This window comes from Macrotis lagotis, chromosome 3 (assembly GCF_037893015.1).
Source record: "Macrotis lagotis isolate mMagLag1 chromosome 3, bilby.v1.9.chrom.fasta, whole genome shotgun sequence".
NCBI lineage: Eukaryota > Metazoa > Chordata > Mammalia > Peramelemorphia > Peramelidae > Macrotis > Macrotis lagotis.
In genome coordinates, this window is record NC_133660.1 from 92,516,696 (window position 1) to 92,535,989 (window position 19,294).

Below are 19,294 nucleotides of genomic sequence, written 5' to 3' on the forward strand. Positions count from 1 at the left end.
AAGCATCAGATGCAAGAAAAAAAATGTTCTGTGCTTAGAGTTCCTGAATCTTTTTTTTTTTTTTACCAATACTGGATACTTCAGGATTATGGAAGGCAAAAAAAATGTTTAGCATGTCAGATTTGCAAATGAATGAATAAAAAAAAGCATTTATTGGATATTTGGTATGTATCATATATTTGTGCAAAGTTCTGGATGCATAAATACAAATAGAAAGACAGTATAAGGGAGTGATAGCTCTGGAGTATGAGCAGCTAGATGGTTCAGTAGATAAGAGCTCTGGACCTGGAATCAGGAGGACCTGAGTTCAAACCCAGATTCAGACATTAGCTGTGTGTCCCTGGGTAAGTCACTTAATTTCTGTTTGTATATATGCTGGAGAAAGAAATGACAAAAATGTTTCATGGAGTCATAAAGAGTAGGATACAAATGAACAACAATAAGCCATGGAATGAGTTTTTTAACTGGTGATGGTAATGCTGGTGAATGAAGTCATAGGACAATTGATTAACATATACACTTCAGGAATGATAATGTGACTATAATTATTCTTCCCAAAAGTAGTTGTGGAAGGTAAGGAGACCTAGAGGCATAGAAAAAGTACATAGCCCGTAGTATGGCATGAAGGAGAACCAGTTTTGCTTCAAGTAAGACAACCATTGATATACTAATATGCTTGCATTTAACAGCTGTGGTACAGAGGTGTTTTTGGTACATTTTATTTCTTTAGGCAACTAATGATGCTGTGTATCATTTCAAGCTAATCCTTCAAGATTTTCCCTTTCATATCTGCTCTTGTGTTATGAATGCAGGAACCCCAGTCATTTTCAGGGGTGAATCTCACTGAATTTTAGAAGCTGGAATGGGTCGTATTGGGAGGTAGTGGACAGAGTGTTGGATGGGAGCCATAGGGAGGACCTTTCCATCTACTAACTCTGTGACCTTGAATAAGTAGCTTCATGTCTCTATGATTCAATTTCTTCCTCTGTCTAATGAGGGGATTGGTTTGAGTGACCTCTAAGGTCCCTTTCTGTCTCTAAGTCTATGCTTTAATGATCCTATGATTTAGTATGATTCTTTCTCCTGCTCCCCATTTTCCATCTGAGGAAACAGGCCCAGAAGAGAATAAAAGACTTAGCCAAGGTCACATAGCAGAAATGAGAATAAAACTTGCTGTCCAGGACTCTTTCTACTATATCACATTGATGATTGATATCAGACAAATAGGATTATAGATCAAGAGTTTTAAGGGAGCCCAGAGACCATCTTCCTCATTTTAGGAAACAGAGGTCAATAGAGGAAAGTAACTTGTTCAAGGTCACTCAGCTAAGAAGTGGCAGAGCAAAGATGTGAATTCAGAATCTCTCTGCCTTCAAAACTAGCAATCCTTAGACTATATTATAACAACATTTCAAGGAATGTGAGTGAACATAATTAGGTTTAGTTCATTTTTTTCCTGCCTCCCTCTCAAGGCTACAACTTAAGCTATGTCTCAACCTCATTGACAGTACATGAAATCCATTCTCTGATTCCCAGGACAGAGCAAAAGAGTTTATTATTAGAGGCACAGTGCATAAAACAAGTATAAATACTAGGCAAAAGAGTTGTTACTTTTAGAAAGAAAATATTTCTTGCTTGGTCTTAGGAGGCTGGTTCTGGAGGAAATACAAATGAGGATATTAAATAAACTCCTTTCTGAATATTTGCTATTGCTTTATTTCTTTTTTAAGAGAATGAAAAACTTTGAGGGCAATTATCTGGTGAAAAGTTCAAGATAAAGGTAATGGTGACTTTAGGGACTTTGTTTTTATTTCTAAACTTTAACTATAAAACTTTATAAGATAACCAGTTACCAGGAAAAGGACCAATATATGTGGTAGATTTTCTTGATTTCAGGAACATTTGAAATAAGCATTGTTTTATGCTTTTCAGGGAAGTTGGTTCCAAGTGTTCTGAATTATAATATGGATATAATGCTATAATAAATTTAATAGACAACACTTTTCCTTTAAGGTTATCACCCCCCTTACTACTTTACCAATACTAAGTCATGCCAAAAATGATGTTATTTTAGAGAACAATAGAACCATAATTGAAGGGAGGAAAATGCCTAGGGTTTAATGAAAATATAGGAAAAATTCATTATGATAGTCTACTTAATGATGAATTTTTCTGCATGTCCCCATGATCCCCCAATTTCTCACCTCTTCACCAAGCATTCAATAATTATTTTTTATAGTTGATGAAACTATATTGTTTTGAATTCACTCTTAGTGTTTAGTAGTGTGTACATATATGTGAATGTTACAAAAAATGGTTCAAATTAAAAAGATCAAATGCAGGAAAATGGGACACATGTAACTGACATTCTTGCCATTAAGCTTTCAAAGGCATTCTTTTGGGTTACATTTGTTTGTTTGGTGAAAATAGATTTGATGAAAATAGTTCTAAGTTAGAAAAGCATTTGAGCCTAGAAATTGTAGGATACTGAGGCAGTCTTAACTTGGGAGATTTCAACATTTTTCTTCTCCTTACCTTCAATGAAGACTTCAGCAGATGTTGTGTCTGAACCACTGGAATTTGTAGCCAGGCAAGAGTAACGCCCTGTGTCGTCTTCAAAAGCCTCTGTGATAACTAGGGTATGAAGTCCTCCACTCTCACACTGGATCTGGATGTCTGGGGAATTCTGAAGCTCTTTACCTTCACAGAACCATCTGGAATATGAAGGACAAAACAAAAAGGAACAGTTATGGTTAAAACAAAGTAGAAATGAAAGTCCAAATGCCATGTGATGAGATACTAATTTGAAACTACACAAATATGACTAATGAGAATTTCAGTTCTGGACTGCATTCTTTATAATTGGGTCTTTTCTGAGAAAAATGCGTGCAGTCTTTTCCCACAAAACACCTTTTATAATATAGACTTGTTTGTCATTCAATTTAAAAATAAGCAGTGACAACTCAGGCTTACAGAATATGAATAAAAACGTAAAATGCCTTGTATAAAAAAAGAATTGGGATTTACCAACACACATCTCATAGTTTTATTATCAAAAACAGAAACTTAAGCAAATACCTCCTAATCTAATTTGCAATTTTGTCAGCTAAGTAAATGAAAATAATTAGAAGGAACTAGTGATAGCCTTAACATTCCTTTCAAAACTCAGTCCACAGCATTTTCCACCAACCTTCACTATACAATCAGCTTAGAAATACCAGATATAATTCCTTCCACATTTCTGTTACTTTAAAAACTTTCAAGTAGGCTACATGGCCTTGGAGACTTTATATAGACATAGAGGCTAAGTTGTAATTCACTCTTACTGGTCAGCTCTTTTCCTTTCCCAAACAACCAGGAGCCTGGTGAGACTAGCTCTCAAGGGCCTCAGGTTGTTTTTTTAAATACAGACCCCCCTCCCCCCCTCTCTCTTTCTCTCTCTCTCTCTCTCTCTCTCTCTCTCTCTCTCTCTCTCTCTCTCCCCTCCCCATTTCTTCAGAATTCAAAACTTTCTTCTTTTTTCCATCATTTTGTAAAATGAAAAATTGAGTTGTGACCCTAAAAACTTGCCAAGTATGATTTATTTTAAAAGAAATACATAGGAATTTGCCACTTGATACAAATAGAAAAGCTAAAGTCCCTTTTGACAACATTGTCCATTTAACTCCTAATCACTTAGAGATTTTTTTCCCTTAGTCTAATCTTCCACTAAATTCTTTGGCCCAGGAATCCTTTCTTGGAAATCCAGCACTTTGGACTGAGTATAACCTTCCCTACATTTAGGGAAGTGTAACAAAATTACACTTGTCTCCATTAGAGTAATAATAGAGTATTCCTAATTATAACAAGGGTAATAATGCAAAGAATCTTGTTAAAATGGTACTTCTATTTAGTAGAAATTTTACAGAGACATTCTTAGAGATGAATATTTGCCTCTAATAGAGGAGCAGGATGAAATATGAAAACTAAGAAGCAAAGCACAGTCAGTCACCATTCTTTTAATAAGTAGAAAATTTGATATATACTAATTGTGCATCTTGTGAAACAGGTTTAGGTGTGAATTTAGAAGACGGTACTTCCAGATTTTGAGGTCTACTTCAAGTTGTCTTTCTTCCAATGCTGTGTTATTTCCTCTGCCCTTTCTTTTCCTTTCCCACTGTTACCATCCTAATCCAGCCCCTCATTACCTCATGTTTAGACTATTACAGCAGTCTTCCAACTGATCCCTCAGCTTTCCATCTTGCCCAGTCCACCCTACACACAAATGTCAGATTAATCTGCCTAAAATATGCTCACACACACACACACATATTACTCCTCAGTTCAAAAGCTTCCAATGGCTCCCCATTGGTTGTAGAATAAATCCTAACTATAGTTTGGCCTTCAAAGACCTCTAGAGTCTAACCGCAACCTAATTTCTCTCCCTGAAAGGTACATTCTGCTCTGCTCTACTCAATGTCTCTTTGGTTGTTGCTATTGTTGTTGTTTTGGCAAGGCATTGGGGTTAAGTGACTTGCCCAAGGTCATCCAGCTAGGTAATTATTGTTGGAAGCCAAATTTGAACTCACGTCCTCCTGCTTCCAGGGCTGTGCTATATCCACTTCACCACCTAAGTGCCCCTACTCATTGTCTCTTAAATATTCTATGTGATTACATGCATCCCCGGAATACCATTTCTTTCTTCACTTATATAAATCTTTTTTCTTTTTTTTTTCTTTTTTTGGTGTTTGCAAAACAGTGGGTTAAGTGATTTGCCCAAGGTCACACAGGTAAGTATTAAGTGTCTGAGACCAGGTTTGGACTCAGGTCCTCCTGACTCCAGGGCAGGTGCTCTACCCACTGTGCCACCCACATATAAATCTTACCACTCTTTCAAGGTGTGGGAAAAAGTCTACTTCAGCCAGGGAATCTTCCCTCTATCTCAAACAAGTTGGGAATTTTATCTCTTTTCTCTGAATTTTTAAAGCAGGTATAATTTTTCTATTCAAGTGTGTTTGGTAATTAGTATAACTTTATATATTTGCGCATATGCACAATTTCTGACAACAGATTGTAAACTTCTGAATGGGGACAAGAATAATATCTTATATTTCTTTGTATCACCAATAACTAATGCATAGTAGGACTAAATCAATTATTACTTTAACTGTTGTTGATAATGATGGCAATCTCAACTCAGAACTTCTGGTGACTTCTGATGTTTATTTTCATACAAGATAACACAAGAAATGTCCTATGATTTAACCTTTGAATGATTACATAATTTTTTTTAATTAAGGTTTTTTTTTGGGGGGGCAAGGCAATGAGGTTAAGTGGCTTGGCCAAGGCCACACTAGGTAATTATTAAGTGTCTGAGGTTGGATTTGAACTCAGGTACTCCTGACTCCAGGGCCAGTGCTCTGTCCACTGGGTCACCTGGCCACCCCACAAGAGTTTTATATTTTGAATGGTGTTTGTATTTTTTACTATAGGTGATAGAGATCTACTAGAGCATTTTAAGAGAGGGCTGATAAAGTTATGATAATTACCAAACACACTTGAATAGAAAAATTATAGCTGCTTTAAAACTTCAGAGAAAAGAGATAAAATTATAACCTGTTTGAGGTAGAGGGAAGATTCCCTGGCTGAAGTAGACTTTGTCCCACACCTTGAAAGAGGAGTAAGATTTATATAAGTGGGTGACGCAGTGGATAGAGCTCCCATCCTGGAGTCAGGAGGACTCTATCCACTGCATAGCATATTGAATGAATGAATTAAAGGCAAAGACTACATCTTACATTTCTTTGTTTCCCCAGTCTCTAGTTTAGTGGCCTACATAAGACTCATTAATACCTTGTTTGTTTGATACTTCTCATCCTCTCCCAATTTAATCCTGTTACAACTGTATTATTGCTTTACATAATCTCTATGGTTCTTTCCAGTTTTAGTATTCTCTCTTTCTTATACTTGGGCTCAAAAACCAACTTCACCAATACAAAACAAAAGAGGCATATTTGTCTGAAAAAAATTCTGGGGGCATTGAGGAAGCACAAGCAAAATTTGAATTGAGTTTATGCCAATCAACAAAAATTAATGTGCTATTGAATTGCATTAAGAGAGGCAGAGCTTCCACGAGTAAGGAATCAATAGCTTGCTGTATCATACCGTGGTCAGAGCACATGTAGAGTACTGTTCAATTCTAATGATCACCATTTAGGAAAAACTTCAATAAACTTGAGGATATCCTGAGAAAGGTGAAGTTCATGCTATAAGAACTATAGAAAGAAGTGGAAATGTTTAGCCAAGAAAAGAGAAGATTAGGATTAGGGTGGGGTTGAGAGCTGTCAGGCTTGTTCTGTCTGGTCCCAGAGGGCAAAATCAGAAAGTGTGTGTGTGTGTGTGTGTGTGTGTGTGTGTGTGTGTGTATGTGAATGTTGGTTATAAAGACCCAACCAACTATAGAAAATTAGAGCTGTCCAAAATTAGGGAGGATTACTTCAGGATATAGTGACTTACTCCTAATTAAGGTCTGGAAATAGAAGCTTTTTAAAAAATTTTTTTAATTTTAATTTTAATTTAATTTTTTTATTTTAAGAATAAAGGGATTCTACAATATAGAAATAAGGTTTAAGTGAATATGTAAGATGAAATGGAAGTCAAACTTATTTTGTACCTGGTAAATTATTGACATAAACCTAATTCTCATTTCAAGACACCAACAAATTTAGACTCCACAATGCAGTTGTTATTTGTTGAAATCATATTGCTCAGTGAAATTTCTTGATTATTATAGTTCCATCAATTTTTTGGCAAGGGATTCAATGGTTGATGATTATATGTTTGACTTCCTGTAGTTTTTCCTTGTTGATAGTTTATTTTTAGTGCATTTTTAAATAAAAGAGTATTGCTTTTTTATACTACAGACATTTCTTGACATCTCCTGTGACCTGACTAAATCCTCTCATACCAAAGAAAAACAATTAAGCAAAAACTAACGGACCAAATAACCTCATTTGACAGCAATGTCACAAGCTACTTCCATATAGTTGCCCATGTCTTGATTGAAAGAAAGGAGGCTAAGATAGGGGGAAAGGAGAAAAACAACTTTGGTTATATAGTAAGATAATATGGATTCAAATAGTGGGATTTTTTTTGCTTGCCTAGGTAACCTGGTGCAAATCACAACATTGTTGGGCCTAAGTTCCCTACTCTGCAAGATGAGAGAATTAGATTAGAAGACTTCAGAGATATGGCAGTTAGGGAAGTGCAGTGAATGGAACCCCAGTCCTGGAGTCAGAAGGACCTGAATTCAAATCTTATCTAAGATACTTAATAATTACCTTGCTGTGTGACCTTGAGCAATTCACTTAACCCCATTGCCTTGCAAAAGCCAAAAAAAAAAAATCACCAAAAACAAAAAGAAGACTTCAGAGGTATCAGAAAGAAAGAAACTGAAAAATTAAGAGTTGATGATACTGAGCTTGTTGAGGTTGATTTTAGGGATATAAACCTGATAAGACAGCAAACAAACACCAACTAAAGAAAAAAGATATGAATTTGCCAGATGAATTCATATTCAGTTTATAGGGAAGAATATAGCGATTCTTGTCTGAGAATATTAATAACACTAAGCAAAATGGTGACTAATACAGCTGCCTTGAGAAACAATCCAACATTTCCACTGATGTATAATCCGGCTGTACTGAGGGTATTTGCTCAAAATCACTAGGGAGTGGAAACAGTTGCTTTAGAACTGGAATTGAAGTTAAAAATAAGGAAAAAATTTAAGGAGAGGCAATATCATATGACCACTACAAGAACAAAATGAATTACTTAAAAACTATACTTTTATGCCAAATATAATTAATTAGAAAATACTTTAGTATTTAGTAATTAGAAAATACTTTTGTCTATTGAGCACCCAGTTCCTCTATAATTTAGTCACAGATTATTTTATAATTTTCTCATGAGAATTGACTATTATAAGACCTAGTTTGGAAAAGTAGGAAAAATACAATTTTGTTTTTAGTTTATTAATATCAACCTTTATTTTTTCCAGAAATTTTATTATGAATAACACATGATTTTCAGTCTTTGAGTATGTAAATAATTCAGTTTAAAAATGAAAATTTCCAGTAATCTGGAGACATAGGCCTCAATTATCACTAAATAGGTGACCCTGGGCAAAATGATGTAACATTTTGCGGCCTCAGTATCCTCATTTATAAGATGAGGAGGTTGAATTAGATATCAGTAAGGTCTGTTCTATCTAAAAATATGGAGCAAAGTGATTATACAAATTCAGTGGTTATTTTAAGATAGAATATGAGAGGGACATTAAACTTGGTTTAGATGAACTCTGAAGGCCTTCCAACTTTAAGGTTTTGTTTTGTGTGTGTGTGTGTGTGTGTGTGTGTGTGTGTGTGTGTGTGTGTGTGTGTATGTGTGTGAAGTGATTCTGGAGAAGCAAAACAAATTCTACTTTTCCTAAAAGCTTTTAAAAGAATATAAGTAGTAATCAAAGGAAGAGACAATTCCCTTGTCTTTTTATTCTCAGCATCAATCACAGTGATATAGCACGTAGTAGATACTGAATAAATGTTGGTTATTGAATTGACTTGCCCTCTCTTCCCAGTAAAAATGAGTCCATCTTGAATGAAAGATGTCAAAAAATAGAAATATAAAGGATTGTAATATTTTTAGTTGGTACAATTTCCAAGAGAATAATTAATCCTTTTTTGGATGGGGCACTATGAACATTTTAAGTTTGTTGAATAAGAAATGATGCTAAGCACTACAAGGTCTTGGTATAAGAATACTGATGGAATTTAGAGACTTGACTCTTTTATATACTGTTATCAAATTGGTTAAAAAGGACTTAAAAAGTTTTAAAACTTTAACTGATAAATATATTTTGGAATGTGCTTCAAATGAATTAAAACAAATCAATCATCTTTCCTAAGAATTTATGAAATACTTATAGTATTACATTCCAGGCACCATGCTAAGGACTAGAGAAACAAAAACAATATAGTTCTGACTTTCAAAAATCTAACATTCTAACAAGTGGGAAATAACTTGTGAAACATGTGAAACGGAGTGATCTGTAAAAAAGATCTGGAAAGGTAGCTGGATGCTAGAGATGAAGAGCTTTATATTTTGAATGGTGTTTGTGTTTTTTACTATAGGTAATACCTACTAGAGCATTTTAAGGAGAGGGTTGATGAAGTTATGCCAGTACCTTAAGAATGCCACCTTGGCAGCTATGTGGATGACAGATTGGAGAGATGAGAGAATGAAGGTAAGTAGATCAATTAAGACATTGCTACAATAATCTGGGGGAGAAATATTGGAGTCTTGAATTAGGATGATGATATGTAAATAGAAAGAAGACAGATTTGAGAGGGATTATAAAGGTTGTGATAAGACTTGGTCAATGATTGGATAAAACAGAAAAACTAAACCTAAAATTCTAGTTTAACATGGAACTTTTTGACCAAGTTTGGTGATACATGCTTTTAATCCCCACTTTTGTGGAGTGGCTGTGGTTAGTGGGTTCCTTGAGATTGAGAATTCTGAGTTAATAGCTATTGCATGCCCCCACTAAATGTGGCACTGCTATATTGACTTCCCGGGAGTGGAGGACCATCATGTTGCTTAAGGAGGGGTGAGTGGATTAATGTCAGAGAAACCAAGCAAGTTCAAACTTCTGTGCTGATTATTATTAATAGGCCCATGGATGGTCACTTCTAGCAAGGTATAGCTTTCACAGTTGCAGAATACAATAAAAAAGCACCTTGTAAATTGTAACTGCATTCTTGTATTTAGAATGGATCTGTTCTTTTAGAACATTTGATGAATATGGAGCTCTGGAATGGAATTCTAGGGGGAAAATTCTTTCCCCTTCATCTTCTTCCCCTTCACCCCCATTGCAGAATGCTTCCCCCCCCCCCCCAGGAATTGAAAGGTCATATGCTGGTCCCACAATAAGATAGTGGTATTTAGTCAGCCAAGATGCCATGGCCCTATCATCCCCACTAGAAAACTGTAGGGTGGAAATATGAGAAGCTGTTGTATATGTCAAGTGCAATATTTAATTTCTAACTTTCCACATTCCAGGGATAGACTAAGAATGACAGCTGACTTTGCTTTGCCTTAAACTGGCTTAGAAAAGAGAGGCCAAATCTGATTGAAGACAATGTAGTGATTTAGTTTAGGAATAAAAAGGAAGCAGCAGAATATCTAAAACTGGAGGAACTTCAGCTGTTTGAAAACCTCTGGTAGCTGACCAAGGTAGCACTTAGTTCTTTTCTTGGGCATTCTTAAGTTTTGGCAATTTCTTTTTAGGGAAACCTGTCCCTTGCCTCCCACACCTTTTCAACATTGGAGAAGGGTTTCAGGACTGGAGTATACATCTGGCAGAATTCAAAGCACTAAAATTACTAAAAGCACTAAAATTCAAAGCACCAAAATTAATAGTGATTCATTTTTATGAGATGCAACTCAATTTATAAATGGAAAAAGACCCACCCTATAGGCTTGAAACATGTACGTGCTTTCCACTGTTTATGACCATTGTGTCAAGAAAAAAAGAACCACTGACAGACTTAATTTGATTTATAATTTGATCAGTATAAATTCATTCCAGTAGGAAGTATGGTACAATGGATAAAGGATTGGCTTCATTGTTGAGAAGACCTGGATTCATGTCTTGTCTTTAATGTAAACTGGTTGTATAACCAAGGGCACGACACTTAACCTTTCGCATGTTCTAATAATGTGCTCTCTAAGACCATAAGGAGCAGAGGAGTTGCTTATTTATAATAATGAAGGGAGTTTCCCACAAGGGAATCATTGCATCAATGGAATCATTGCAAATCACCCCCCTTCCCCTTGACATGCCACCATATCTATTCTAATGTCACTACATATCAAGGTAAGCACAGATCTTTTTTTATCATATCAGTCCTTAGTTCTAAATCAAACCACATTTGAGTTTCAATAAAATGGCATGCAAAGGTCAGCTAGGTGGCACAGTAGATAGAGCACCAGCCCTGGAGTCAGGAGTAACTGAGTTTAAATCCAGCTTCAGACACTCAATAATTACCTAGCTGTGTGGCCTTGGGCAAGCCACTTAACCCCATTGCCTTGCAAAAACCTAAAAAATAAAATGGTGTGCAAATGCTTTAATATGCTATTTCATCTGAGCAACAACCCCATGAGGTTGGTGTCATTATTAACTCATTTGAGCAAACCAAGACAGAGAAGTTAAATGACTTCTAAGGGTCACATAGTAAAATAAAGTGTCTGAGGAGAATTTGAATTCTAGTCTTCCTCACTCCTCCTCCAGTACTCTATCTCTGACCATGGTGTTTATTACTCTTATGATATTTTATTATAAAATATTTTGTGAATTAGAATTTAAACATATATCATTATAATAGAACAAAGTTTAAAAGCTATTTTTAAAAATCAGTATTGGCTAATAGCTTCTAAATGTTGATGAACACTCCCAGATTTTACTAATCAAAGCATCTAAAGTACTTTAAATCCTAGAGATCAGGGGGATAAACATAAAAGTTGATTTAAAAATATTTTGAAAGCCATTAAATCTCTCTCTCTCTCTCTCTCTCTCTCTCTCTCTCTCTCCTCATCTCCTTTCCCTTCTTTCCCCTTACCCCTATTAGTTCCCTCCTTGAGGAACATTTTGGTTTCAAACTGCAGTCATTTAAAATTTTTAAAGAAAACCAAAAATAACTATGTAAAAAAATTCCTGTCTATACTTTTTCTGAAAAACTGATGATTTGTCATTTCTGGAAAGATTCATCATGTCAGCTGTGATGAAAACATGACAAATTTCAGAACTCTATTTCTTTCCCATACTTTTCCCCCCAGAAATCAGTAGACACATAGTTTCATGGATGAGACTAACTCCAGAAAAGATTTCCTTGAGTGGTATCATAATGGAACACAGTTATGTAAAGAAAAGAACTTTAGAGACCACTAGAGTAGCAATGCAACATTTATATATGCCAGGTGTTTCTTTGTCTCAAAGGAATAGTAATGCTGTCCTAATAATAGCATGAATTTTGAGAAACACCAGAAGAAAATGGCAGAAGAAAGTGCCAAAGATGAGTTTCCTTTTAAGATCAAAGTGATCTTAAAGTAACATCTTATATCCCCACAACTAAATAGTAATTAATTTATTAATTACTTTTGTCTTTACTGTCTTTCTATCAATGACTCCTTAACTTTTTGCATGTGTTAACATTAGCTACACCATGTTTATTCTGTCATCCGAATTTATAGGCAAACTGAAACTAGGCCCTTGTCTAAATTTACTATAGCTATAACTTCTTGACCTCTTGGCTTGAAGACCAATAGCTAAATTTGTGTGGACAACAGATGTACTTCGACCTTGATGTTCATAAGAGACCAATAAAGAGATCAACTATTTGAAATCCAAAGCCCAGGAAATGCTGAGGAAGATTTTAGAAACCTAAACCAATTCATGGCTACTAGGTCTTTCTATTCAGGTTCATGGTAGCAACTTTATTCTTGTTATCACCAAATTCATGAACCAAATTTTGTTCATAGCAATCCACAGAGTTTAAATTATCTACTAAGGAGGAAAAAAGGGGATACAAATAAAAAGATGCCTAAAATGTTCATTAAATAAGTGGTCATTTACTTGTATAACATTGGTACCATATGTCAAACCTCAGAACATAAGTATCTTAATGAGCTCAGATTTTATCATTCTTCTGTTCTGTTCTATTCAATACTTAAAACTATGCAAGTTTTCACCTCCAAAGTGAAAAAGTCAGAAATGAAACCATGAAAGGAATGAACTTCATAATAGTAAAATGTAATTTTCCTGAGGACAGGACTTGCTACATTTGTGTTTTTATACCCAGGGCTAACATAGTAAATTTCATATACTCAAGCTTAAAAGGATCTTAGGGATGAAGATGATCCTTTCAGTGAGGCAGATCATAACCCATCCATTCTATATAACTTTTGTCTATTGCCTCTTCAAACCATCCACAGGGGGTCCACCCCAAGAATTGAGGCTTCCTCTCTCTTTTCTGTTGTTGTGGGATTAACAGTGGTACAGAGGAACTGTTCACAGCACTCATCACATGACTAGCCATCCTCTTTTTTTAATTAGAAATATATTTGGCAATATCTTTTCTCTAGTTATTATTTGTACTTGCTCATTAATGCATTGTATCCTACTCAAATCTACCATTCACACAGTAGGTGCTTGATAAGTGCATATTAAAGTTGTATACTAAGCTGCTGTGCTGTATGAACTTGTTTAAATTTGGGGTGATTTCTTCCAAATAGAAATATTATTTCCTGAGAGGGGAATAGAAACTGGAATATACAGCATCTCATGCCAACCTCTCATTCATCATTGACTGTTCAATGTAACATCTTAGTATATTTTTTGATCTACCATTTTGTCTTAGTAGAAGACATATCTCCCTTTTTAAGGCAGTTAGCTCATTGCAAAAGAGACTTGGGAAGTCTTGGTTTTTGCTTTGGTCAAATTTGGAGATCATTTCTAAATGTGGCTCAGTTCCATAAGTAGATAAAAATAACTTCTGGTAAAGAAACTCTTCCCTCCATCACTTATTCCTTAGTTCTTTAAGGAAACAATGGTTAGAATGGAGATTCCCTATGAACTATTTTCTGCCAACAGGGAAACAAGAACTATGGCAAGTCCTAACAAGTGACACTTCAAAGTTACTTCAATGTCATGAAAAACTTTGCTGACTGCTTTCAAGTCATCAAAGTGGGGGGGGGGAGGAGAGGGAGGGGAACAAGAAGAATGGTTTATAGATGCCCAGGATGAGAAGCTGCAGCCATAAACCAGTCAGAGGTGTATATCCAACTATTCTGCTGCTGCAGTTGTAGTTGTAGGTGGTTATTAGTTATTGTTGAAACTTGGATTGAACACAAAAAGAAGATAAAACAGTCAATGTTTTATTGAATAATGCTGTCAACCTTCCATGCTAATGCTGCTTTTGCAAGAGATGGGATAATTACTGCAGAATTATGAAGCCCTGGAGTATTCTAGTCTAACTAGGGAAAAGTGGCAGTTGCTACATCTGGTCTCTCTAGTCGATAGAGTTAACAGAAAACCATGTGAAACTCAATGCATGAACTCCTCACTAACCCAGCAGTAATTTCTTTGCTCTTGACAGGTAATTAAACTGTAGGCTTTCATACAACTTCCTCTTCAGCAGGGGAACATCTTACCCTTTAAGTGAAAGCATGGAAGACTTTATCTAAATTTCTCCATGAATTCATTTGTGGAGACCTTAAGAGTCCCTCTACCCCCATTTGCCTTCCTTTGTTGTTTTGCCAGCTGACCATGATGTGTTTGATAAAGGAGATGAGAGAGAGAGAGAGAGAGAGAGAGAGAGAGAGAGAGAGAGAGAGAGAGAGAGAGAGAGAGAGAGAGAAGGGGGGGGAGAAATACATGTCTTTCAAAATAAGTTGGAGTTTAAGCTTTCCCAAAATTCAGCTTCATTGATCTTTTGGGCTACATGACTAATTAAAATCTCCATTAAGCCAATGATAGTCACAGCTTATTAGGACAAGGAGTGGAGTTTCTGTCTTTTAGATCTGGATGGTATCTACTTAAGATTTGAAGGAAATTTGGCTGAATTTGCTCTCTTCTGCCTGGCCTTTTCCCCAAGTGTTCTCAGGCTCAAAGGTAAAACCAAATGGCTGCACATATGAAGTCATGGCATTGGAACACAGCTGGTGTTGTCCCTGAGGAGCCACAAAAGAAACTTAAACAGAACTATGGACTGTTAGAGTAAAATGGGCATAGTTAGCCAATAATCATGAGTAAAGAGAATTTTTCCCCTTTCATTTTTTCAAACTAAGATTGAAACAACCCCTTTCTTAGGCCATGACTTCTCTCAAAAGTTTATTCTAGTTCTTATTCCCTTTCATTTCTTTTAATCTATACTCAGGGTTCAGCATTCCAGGGAAAACCAAAATTTTTGAGCTACAAGGGCAAGAGTCAATGGATACAAACAGACTTTAAGAAAACAATTATGGTGATGTGTTTTGTCTCCTGCATATGACCCAGACTAATCCTTTGAAAAAAGGGAAAGTACCTTCATTTAACTTTTTAAAAAAAATTTCAGAAAATATTCTAGCATGCAAAAAGTAATGTGTTGAGCACATAATTTTGGATATTAAAAAAAAAACAAATAAACCAGAAGGACATGCTCTTCTTGCTACTTTAGAAGGTGGCCTTTTAGAAAGACATCTTGACTGTGAACACAGATTATGCCAAATTAATTCATTTATTAAGTATCAGGTACATGGAATGATTTTCTTTCCGCTTCCTCAGATAGCCTCATCAAGCACTAACCTTTTAAATGTATAGTAAAAAGAAATCCATTTTGTCATGAAAGTTGTCTAATATGCAGAGTTCAGGAAGGAATTGGCAAGAAGAAGACAATGTGGAATGGTGAATAGAAGTGAGAACTAGTCACACTCTAGTTTTGTTAAATTACTAAGAAACAGGTATGTTTTAAGTTTTAAAGAGTTTTTTAGTTTTAAGAGAATGAATCTAAAGCATTTCTTATTTTTTTGTAAATCAATCTTATAGTTTTTTTTTTTTTTGCAAGGCAGTGGGGTTAAGTGACTTGCCCAAGGCCACATAGCTAGGTCATTATTAAGTGTCTGAGGCCGGATTTGAACTCAGGTACTCCTGACTCCAGGGCGGGTGCTCTATCCACTGTGCCACCTAGCTGCCCCTTTTAAATCAATCTTGTTGAACCTTTTTATTTTTTCAGTGGAGGAAGGTAAGGCCTTGGAAATGAAATGACTGATCTTAGTTCATTCAGATAGTAATTAGCAGAACTGACTATCAGATCCTTTGACTCTAAATTTTTTTTTTTTGTGTGTGTGTGTGTGTGTGGTTTTTTTTTGCACTATATCAGTTTTGATGCTGTTTTTCAGTCATGTTCTATAATTAGAACTTTGTTCTATGTAGTACAGTTCCCCAGCTAGCCTGAAGAATATCCATAGCTTTAAAAGTCTCACCTGATCTGTTGCTAGTTCCTCACTCCCTCTCCCTCACTTTCCTGTGACTCCTGAGAGTATCACTGGAGGGAGTAGGGTAATGTGGCTGACTGATGTCACCAAAGTCTCCAACCTTTACTCCACCATGGGAAATAGATGATGACTCATGTGGAAGATCTAGTTCATAAATCATAGATTTAGAGAGATGAAGAGTCCTTGGAGATCACCTCATCCAACTTTCTATGAGTTCTTAGTAAAAAGACTAAAGACTCTGCTAGATAAATGCTGCCACCGAATAACGTTTCTTTCCATTTTTTTGCTCAAAAAAATTTATTTCAGTCATGATGATAGTTCACCAGGCTAGTTTGCATAGCATCAAATAATATTTGGAAAATCTTTAGTATAGTGCTTAGTACATAGTAAGTCCTCCGGACTTAAATGTTTGTTTTCTTTTCTCTATATGGTAATGTCATTTCTGTTTTAGATTATCATTTGAAGTTGTGTTGGGAACAAAAACCTCACCAAACTCAAAATTATTTTAGAAGTTTTTAAAAAAGATATAAAATATTTCCTGTGGTTTCTTGTGATCATCATATAAAAGAATATTTAGTATATGCTGTTTCTATATGTAAGCACACATCTGTATATATATATATGTATATATATATATATATATATATATATATATATATATATATGAGTGTGCACACTGTTCAAAAGATATGTGATTTAATTAATATGAGAACTCCAACTACTTGTACTGATTGGGACCATTTGTGTCCTTAGTACATGATGATTTTATGAGTTGTGGTGATCAAAAAAAATTCCTAACTTTATAGTAGTTATGGTATTGAGCCTTTCCATTTCTAGGTTGGAAGGACTCATTTTCTATTATTAGGTACTGTCAGAGTAGTGCTCTGTTACCTAAGTTTCCAGGAGTCCAGGATCACTTCCATGGCCATTCTCCTGCTCATCATCATCATCATCACCATAGTTAACATTTATATAGCATTTTAAGGTTTGCAAAGTGTTTTACTAATATCTCATTGGATCTTCACAACAGATAAGAAAACTGAGGCAAGAGAGGTCAAGTGACTTGTCCACAGTCACAAAGCTAGTATGGGTCTGAGGCATGGGTCGAAGGTCTTTCTGAATTCAAGCATATACATATATATATATATATATATCCCCTGGACTGATATATATATATGCATATACATATATATTTATATAAGAACTACTATAAATAATACGGAACTGGAAAATTACTTTAGTGAAGGATGCATCATCTATCTGCAATACCTGCCAAAGGTATGGCATTGACTAGCCACTTAAAGTTGCCATCCTACTCTCTGTCAGTTCCTAGACAACATGGCAGTAGCAGCATCTCAGAGGAAATCCAAGACCACAAAGGCTTAGCAATCCTTAAAAAGGTTTGTCTGTCCTTGTCTTTTATTCTCAAAGAAGACCAAGACATCAGGGAGATGATGCCATGACAAGCACATGAAATGGATTTCAGTAATAGGGGCTGTATTAAGTCACCAGCCTTCTCCTCCGGAGTCATAGGGTTTCAGTGGCCAGATATGGATCAGCTTGCCTGGAGATGGTCCTGGATGCAAGGCAATCAGGGTTAAGTGACTTGTCCAAGGTCACACAGCTAGTCAGTGACATTTTTGTGGCCACTTTCAAACTTGGGTCCTCCTGACTCCCAAGGTCAGTGTTCAATCCACTGTACCACCTACCTGCCCTATGCTAAAAGGGTGATCACACACACACACACACACACACACACACACACACACACCTGACTAGAAGTCCTAATCTCACCTGATTTACAAGATGTCAAACATGTAGCATGGAAGCTTTCTGTTCTATGTTCTGGATGAAAAATTATGACTTATAGCTTCACCCACACCACACTACTTTTTAAGCAAAATTCAACTACTTTTTAAATGATGATAATCTTATGAATAACCACATCAAATAACTCAGTGAAGAGTTAATACAAAATACATTGATATTTCTTCTGTCAAGAATTTACTTTTTAAAAATATTTGGAGAGGAAATTAAAGAACTACTTTTTAACTCCTTTAAGGAAACCCTTCCCTGAGAGGATGGCTTAGATGATTTCTAAAGTTTCTTCTAGCTCCAACATTCAATGAACCAAGGCCAAAATAAAAAAAAGAATACTTCATTATTTACTATCATTATAACATATATTTTAATGAAGTATCATTCTTTTGCTGTTATTAATGTCTTATTTTCCTCAATTTGTCTTGGCAAGCACATGACAATAGATACCTGAAGTTAAACTTACATCTAATTATGTTGGATGGGAAGTGTTTTGTAGTCCTTCTAGAGTCAATGTTTTAGCATCAGGAATAGTTGCTTCTGATACATAATGGCTATATGGCCATGACTGTGGTAAGTCATTTAAGTTCCCCAGACAACTTTGTAAAACTCTTGGTTATATATCATTTGCAAAAGTAGAGGAAATTTCCAATGAAATCATAGGTCTGAACTAAGAAAAAGTCTATCGTGCAAAAAAAAAATGTATATTGGTACACATAGTTGAGTTAATGATGCATTTACTAGATCAACCTACTTAAATGGAGAGAACTGTTGAGAATTTCAAATTAAACTTAATTGAAAGAAGTCAATGAAGACAGATGCATTTACTGTAGTTTAGGCATAGAATACAATCAGTATTTCCTTATGAAGAGATGAATTTTAGTTAATGTTTTCTAACATACAACCATTTGATTGTCTCTCTGTCTCCCTCTATCCCACTCTGTCTCTGTCTTTCTGTCTCTCTGTCTGTCTCTCTGTCTCTCTCTGTCTCTCTCTGTCTCTCTCTGTCTCTCTCTGTCTCTCTCTGTCTCTCTCTCTCTCTCTCTCTGTCTCTCTCTCTCTCTCTCTCTCTCTCTCTCTCTCTCTCTCTCTCTCTTTCTCTTGCTCTCAGCTTATTTTGTGACTTTAGGTATCCCTTCCATATCACTTGGGTTTGGGAAGCAGCACCTCTCCTCAAGTGATCTGGAAAATCCATGTAAAATATTTTGGCCTCTCTTCTGTAGCAAAGTAGTCTGATTTTTTTCTTTTTTTCTGCTGGGGTGCTTGTGTTTGAAGTATCTTATTGTAAAATTTGGGTTGATATTATAGAATACTATACCAACATTTTATGTATTTCCGAGTTTCTAATCTGTTTTTGGTGTGTTTTCTGATGGCCTTTGCACATTGTCTGCAGCCTTCTACAAAACTC

At 35.7% G+C, this 19,294-nt stretch overlaps 1 protein-coding gene across 3 annotated transcripts in view; it reads right to left on the reverse strand.

Moving 5' to 3' along the window:
• PALLD (palladin, cytoskeletal associated protein) overlaps positions 1–19,294 on the reverse strand; it is a 498,686-nt gene that overhangs the window by 297,737 nt on the left and 181,655 nt on the right. For all 3 annotated transcript variants that reach the window (XM_074228994.1, XM_074228995.1, XM_074228996.1), the window contains exon 3: positions 2,536–2,714. In XM_074228994.1, coding sequence (XP_074085095.1) covers positions 2,536–2,714 — 179 coding nt within the window. The remainder of the gene's footprint in view (positions 1–2,535; positions 2,715–19,294) is intronic.